Below are 7,050 nucleotides of genomic sequence, written 5' to 3' on the forward strand. Positions count from 1 at the left end.
TTGGGGCGGGAAGGATCATTCTTCCTTTTCTGTTCTTGGAGGTCCAGTGAACAGTGAACGTGAATGGGGAAAAACAGTAACCTTGCAAACCACAGAAATGGGAAAAACAGACCCAGGCTCTCTACCCAGAGTCCGTGCCACAGGACCCAGATCTCTTTCTGGCACAGACAAAAGCCAGTGCTGTTTCCTACCCGCCTCCCTCCAGGGGCTTGCTGGGCCAGCTGCCAAGATCTGACCTCCCCTGTGTGCTCTGTCCAGGTCTGGCCCTCGGCGATGTCCCCAACCGTCAGACCATTGGCATCGTCCTCACAGTGCTGGGGGTGGTGGTCCTGGATTTCAGTGCTGATGCGACCGAAGGGCCCATCCGTGCCTACCTGCTGGATGTGGTGGACAGCGAGGAGCAGGATATGGCCCTCAACATCCACGCTTTCTCTGCCGGTAAGCGCTCACACCAAGCGTGGCCAAGGCCTGTCCTGGCTCTGGGCCTGGCGTGGGCAGGATGAGAGCATGTGCCAGCGCCACCTCAGGGTGTGCTGGCCCTTCTGATGCTGGCGGGCCGGGGCAGTGAGCAGCGTCTCCAGAAGGTAACCAAGGATGTCCCCTCCTGACCACTGAGCCCAGCAGGACCGGGGGACTGAGGAGCTGAAATGGGGAGGGCTGGACCAGGCCCGTGTGGGGGTGACGTGCTCGCCAGTTGGATGTGCAAGGGCCCTGCACTGACCACTCTCTTTAGCCGGGCACCTTTCATGCATTTTGGGGCTGGCACTCAGTACAGAGTGGCACACACAGGACAGCAACGGATCCTGGCATTTGTCTGCTCTTAATTTATTAAGCAGATAGACATTCTGCTTAATTTAATTAAACTAATTAAATTCTTAATTTTTCTTAATTTGATTGTGCTGTTTATTTATTAAACAGAAATTTTATTCAGATTTTTTAAAATTTTATTTTTTATTGATTGTATATATTCATGGGGCACAGAGCTGACCGTCAGCACGTGTGCCCAAGATGTGGCAGTCAGGCCAGTACTGTCAGCATGCCCACCCCAGGTCAGAATTCTCAAACCGCATGTCAGCTGGAGTTTCCTGGGTTTTTTTCCCTACTGTCTTCTCATTCTTCATCCCCAAAACTGTCCCTTAACGTCACTGTGGTTGGCGGCCCCGGCCCCCACGTGAGGGTGAAGCCCTTCTGGAACTCTCCCTGCTCACCGCTGCCTCCCTTTGCTCCTGCGCAGGCCTCGGCGGGGCCGTCGGCTACGTGCTGGGTGGGCTGGACTGGACCCAGACCTTCCTGGGCAACTGGTTCAGAACGCAGAGCCAGGTGCTCTTCTTCTTTGCCGCCGTCATCTTCACAGTGTCCGTGGTGCTGCACCTCTTCAGCATCGAGGAGGAGCAGTACAACCCGCAGCAGGACCGCTGCACAGAGGAGACCGCCCTGCCCAGCACCCGCCTCAGCGCCTTTGACAGGGGCGCGCAGCTCGGCGGCTCCCTTTTGCCAGACGAGGTGCAGTCGGAGCATGAGCTGTCCCTGGACTATCTCAGCGTGGACATAGTACGCAGCAAGAGCGACTCGGTGCTGCACGTGCCCGATGCCACACTGGAGCTGGAGCCCGAGCTGCAGTTCCTGCACGACATCGAGCCCTCCATCTTCCAGGATGCCTCCTACCCCAACACGCCCTGCAGCACCAGCCAGGAGCTCCCGCAGGCCAAGCTGTCCCGCCGGTCCACGTTCCTCAGGGAGACCATGAAAGAAGATGACACCCTGCTCGATAACCACTTGAATGAGGCAAAAGTCCCCAATGGAAGCGGATCTTTGCCAAAAGATGTCCCCAGCAGCTCCAGCAGGGTGGACGTGAAGCCCTCGGCTGTGTCTGCCTCTGCGCGGCGGCGCCGGCACAGGTTCCACCGGCAGGCCTCCAGCACCTTCTCCTACTATGGCAAGATCGGGTCCCACTGCTACCGCTACCGGCGGGCCAACGCGGTGGTCCTGATCAAGCCGTCCCGCAGCATGAACGACCTGTATGACCTGCAGCAGCGGCAGCGGCAGCGGTGCCGGCGCAGGAACCAGAGTGGGGCCACCAACTCCAGCGGGGACACGGAGAGTGAGGAAGGGGAGGGTGAGACCACCGTGCGCCTGCTGTGGCTGTCCATGCTGAAGATGCCCCCAGAGCTGATGCGGCTGTGCCTGTGCCACCTCCTCACCTGGTTCTCCGTCATTGCCGAGGCCGTGTTCTACACCGACTTCATGGGCCAGGTCATCTTCGAAGGGGACCCCAAGGTGAGTGTTCAGGCCCCTGAGCGGGGCACACAGCTTCTCAGCACCCCCAATTCTGTAGGCTGGGAGGCCACTGGTTACGACACAGGCCTCTGCATCGGGGGCCTCTTCCAAACCCACTTGATGGCCCCTTGTGCCCTGGTGCCTGTGGGTGTCAGGGATGTGTAGGGGGAGGCACACGGCAGGCAGCTGGGCATCGTGTACCTCTATTAGGTGGTTGGAGCATCATGCAAGCCCAAAATGGGGGTTCGCAATGGGGTCCAGTCACGAAGGCCAAGTGCTGTCACAGGGCAGGGTCACTTTGAGAAGGCCAAGTGGGGCTTTGCCTGGGCTGTCTGTTGCTGCACATCAGACTGCCCCAAAGTCAGCCGTCACAATAATGACCTGTTGTCACTTGTGCCAAGCTCCGCTGGCAGTTCTCTGGTCCTGTGGTACCAGCTGGGCTCACAACTGTGGCTGCATTTGCCGCCTGGCCAGGAGGGCCAAGATGGCACACGCTCAGACCTCCTGTCCCCTTCCTGAGCTCAGCCCTTCTTTTTCCGGGTCTAGTCTGAGCTGCTCCATGTGGCATCTCCAAGAGGGCAGAGGCAGAGGCTGCAGAAGAGTCACTTCTGCAAGTTTACAGCAGCCCAGATTCGTGAAGCAGGGACAGGGGCAGGAAGACTCCACCTCTTTTGGGGGGAGGGGTGGCAAAGGGCTGGGAGGGATTGAAAACTATGTACTGGATAGTGACCTGGACTTGGGGGTGACTTACCTACAGTTGAAGTGTAAGAACCTCCTTTGCACAGAGGGTATAGCAGATACTCTGCTAAGCCCCAGTCTCATTTTTGAAACAGGCCCCCTCCAACTCAACCGCCTGGCACTCCTACAATGCCGGGGTGAAGATGGGCTGCTGGGGCCTGGTCATCTACGCTGCCACCGGTGCTATTTGCTCAGGTAAGAGGCCTCTGGGTTAGGTAAGCATTCACAGCGCAGAAGGTGCTCAGCGATTGGAAATATGCACAAGGGAATCCTGCCCCTTACAAGGTGGAGGTGTCAGCCAGACTCTGGCTTCTGCCTGAACAGGGCCGTCCTTCAAGGGAGAAGCATCAAAGTGCATATGTCCTTATCTTAGGGAAAAAGGCTCCTATGTGCTGATGCCAGGAACAGGGTATTGCTGAGACCCCTTTGGAGGCCATCCTGCAGTGTCCCCTCCAGTGACACTGTCCAATGTTGATGGTGCCTCTGTTTCGGGGAGCCTTCCCTAGGGGGCTCGGCCAGCAGTCAGAGGAGCAGGAAGGAGCAGTGTCCAGTCTGCATGGATGAGAGGATGCTTCCGGTGGGTGCTGCTTTGTTTCAAAAGCTGGGAGTCTGGGTGGCAGGTTTCATTCCTGGGAACAGCACGCCCAGACTCGCCTTGGGGGATGGGTGTGACCACAGTCTGGGGTCCCCAACTGAGTCTGGCCTCCTAGCAGTCTGAACCACAGAGAAGGCCAGCTTTGTTTCAGTCTGAGCTGGCTTGAGGGTGACCAAAGTCAATACCACATGGTCACCCAGAAGCCAGCATGACAGCGACCCAGTGTTGTCACTGCTTTAATAAATCCTCAGGAGAGCACTGGAGCCGCTTCCTGGAGGAGGTGATGGTTGAGTCACTGGGTCAGGAAGGGTGAACAGGAGATCAGAGAGGTACCCACAGGAAAACCCACAGTGAGCAACCTGTGACCTGAGGCAGGACTGCCAGTGCTGCCCTGCTTCAAGAGGATGAAATCGTCCTGGGTTTAGGGCCAGGGAAGGCAGCAAGTGGGCGTGGCTTGGTGGCCTGGCAGGTCAGGGAGGCCCCCAGGGGCTGCAGGAAGGGCCAGCTTATAGGATCTGGGACCAAGGAGGGCAACTTCTCTCTGAGGTGCTGGGGCCACTGGAAGCTGCAGGTTGTGAGCTGGGAGCATGTTTGGGGGCACATGGCAGCCAGGCCAGAGGAGAAGGTATCTTCCTGTATTTGAGAGGGCCGAGGTTCAGCCGCAGGAAGCAGGCAATGTCCAGGTAAGGGATGGGACAGCAGAAGGAGACGACAGGAGCGAGTACTTGGTCAGTGTCCCTGTGGTCCTTCCTGCAGCCCTGCTACAGAAGTACTTGGACAACTACGAACTGAGCGTCAGGGTGATCTACGTGCTGGGGACGCTGGGCTTCTCCGTTGGCACAGCCGTGATGGCCATGTTCCCCAACGTCTATGTTGCCATGGTCACCATCAGCACCATGGGCATCGTCTCCATGAGCATCTCCTACTGTCCCTATGCCCTGCTAGGGCACTACCACGACCTCAGGCAGGTGCGTCCAGCCCAGGGCCCCTCTGCTCCCCTGCCCATGGAGCTCAGCCCCTTCCCCAGGGGATATTCAGGACCCCGCTTGTCCCCTTCGGTCCTCAGCTTTGAAATGGCTCCTGACAAGCTGACAGAGCTGCTGCCTGCCCCTGCCCCTGCCCCTACAGTGCCCTCAGACACGGCGGCCACCCCTGAGGGGAGGGAAGCTGCAGACAAGCACTGTCCCGTCAGATAGAGGGCGAGCCGCCCGGCAAGTCCACGCTTCCTAGGAGCCACGTGTAAAAAAGTAAAAAGACCGATGACATTAATTTTAATAGCATATTTTATTTAACTCTGTATATTTAAAACATTATTTCAACCTCTATCCAATATATAAAAATTAACTATTCTACATTCTTGCTAAGCCTTTGAAATTGAGTGTCTCACACCTGCAGCACGTCGCAGTTCAGACGAGCCTCATTTCAGATGCTCAGTAGCAGCAGCTCAGGTGGACACCACAGTTCTCAGTCTTAACATAGATCCTTGCAGAGGGAAAGGAAAAAACAAAAAGCTCATGTCTCCTTCCTAAACCTAAACTATGTTTATTCATCTAATCTCTTACATAAGTATTAAAGCAAAATAAATGTGCTGATTAGATGCATAGTAAATACGATAGTAATGAAAATCTAAGTTAACAGCATTGTTTTTTAAGTAAACTTTTAAATTGCAGTATGACATGACTACTGAATCTTAAGTGAGCAGAGTCATGGCTTTTGGGAAGGAAAAACACACTTGTAGAACCCACCCAGACCAAGACAGAGCCTTACCAGGGCCCAGAGCCCCTCGGGCCCCTCCCCTCTCCCCAGAGGTCACCATTGTGCTGACGTCTGACACCATGTATTCCTTTTGCCTGTTTCTGAGCTTTGTACAGTGGAGCATCTGGCTCCTCGAGTCCCCCGTTCTCTGCAGCTCACTCACTGCTTGTGGGGGCAGCCTCGATGAGCTTCACGTCCCGCGGTGGGACCAAATTTGTCACCCACCCTCCTTTGATGGAGTTTGGGTGATAATGCCACGCCTAATGGGGTTGGTGAAGTTGCTTCCACTTTTGTCCCCTCCCATGAGCTAGAACTTTCTGCTTCTCCTGCCTACATGGTGCTGGGTAGGAGTTGGGGGTGGGGACTCAAGCAGGAATGGTTCCCAAGTTCAGTGAAAGGCCAGTTTTGTTCCCAGACTTTTTTTTTTGGTGATTGGCCAGTACGGGGACTGGAACCCTTGACCTTGGTGTTCTCAGCCTCACACTGTCCCAAGTGAGTCACCAGCCAGCTGAGTCACAGTCTGCACCTCTGCTGTGCTGGCTGGGATGAGCCTCCCCCACCCCTCACACGTGTTCCCTCTCTTGCAGTACGTCAACCACAGCCCCGGGAACTCCAAGCGAGGCTTCGGCATCGACTGCGCCATCCTGTCCTGCCAGGTCTACATCTCCCAGATCCTGGTGGCATCCGCCCTCGGGGGCGTGGTGGATGCCGTCGGGACCGTCCGTGTCATTCCCATGGTGGCCTCCGTGGGCTCTTTCCTAGGCTTCCTGACTGCCACATTCCTGGTGATCTACCCCGAGGTGTCAGAGGAAGCCAAGGATGAGCAGAAAGGCCTGTCCTCCCAGCCTGTCGGTGATGGCAGCAGCGGGGGCCGCGAGAAGCCCACTGTCCTGAAGCTCTCGCGGAGGGCGGGCCTGCACGCACTGGTGGAGTCGGAGTCAGTGGTCTGAGCCACACTCCTGGTGACACGTGCTCCCAGGCAGGCGCAGGGGACGGCGGGGAGCAGGAGAGGCGCTGCTGCTCCTGCGGCAGCACAGACAGGCCTTTCCCCACATGTAGGTGACATTCAGTAGTCATAGGGTAGGCTGAGCTGAGCTCCTAGGCAAAAATGCCACACTAATTACTTTTTCCACAATTAAAAAAAAATCATTTGAAATCTTTTTAATTGAAAAAGATCTTTTAATTTCAACTTTGTCTTTTATTCTGCAGGTATATTATTCTGCATGTTTTTACATTGTAAAACATTTACAATATAGACAATAAGCAATTTAGAAAAAAATAAGATTTTTCATTTCTAAAATTTAATTGAAAACAAAAAGAATCTGACGTCCTTTGCTATATCTTATCTGAATACTTCAGGTAATAGTAGTGTAGTCAATGACTAAGACATTTTTATCAAATTTTTTCTCTGGACACCTACAGGTATTTGGACCTTCTGTCAGATCTTGTCACATTTTGTTGGTGCTGCAGCTGTTGGAGAGTATTTTTCTTTATGATTATTTTAGAAGAAAGCATTCTCTTTTTCATGACTGTGGTTTTCTTAGAAAACCAGTGTCTCTTCTTTCCTCGGAGAGTGTGACACGTGGTGCCCAGGGCAGCCCTGCTCCTGGGCAGGGCCCACACCAAAGCTGGGAGGAGCCCTGGGGTGGGGCAGGGTGCCATCGGGGGCACCCATGAGCTCTCTG

General features: G+C 55.0%; 1 protein-coding gene across 1 annotated transcript in view; it reads left to right on the top strand.

The window, feature by feature from the left end:
* LOC103581965 (solute carrier family 45 member 4-like) overlaps positions 1-6,371 on the top strand; it is an 8,548-nt gene extending 2,177 nt beyond the window's left edge. The window contains exons 2-6 of the mRNA XM_008563662.1: positions 259-438; positions 1,235-2,277; positions 3,111-3,210; positions 4,367-4,578; positions 5,953-6,371. Coding sequence (XP_008561884.1) covers positions 408-438; positions 1,235-2,277; positions 3,111-3,210; positions 4,367-4,578; positions 5,953-6,315 — 1,749 coding nt within the window. The 5' untranslated portion in view covers positions 259-407 and the 3' untranslated portion in view covers positions 6,316-6,371. The remainder of the gene's footprint in view (positions 1-258; positions 439-1,234; positions 2,278-3,110; positions 3,211-4,366; positions 4,579-5,952) is intronic.
* The last annotated feature ends 679 nt before the right edge of the window (positions 6,372-7,050 follow it).

Source organism: Galeopterus variegatus, unplaced genomic scaffold (genome assembly GCF_000696425.1).
Source record: "Galeopterus variegatus unplaced genomic scaffold, G_variegatus-3.0.2 Scaffold14430, whole genome shotgun sequence".
NCBI lineage: Eukaryota > Metazoa > Chordata > Mammalia > Dermoptera > Cynocephalidae > Galeopterus > Galeopterus variegatus.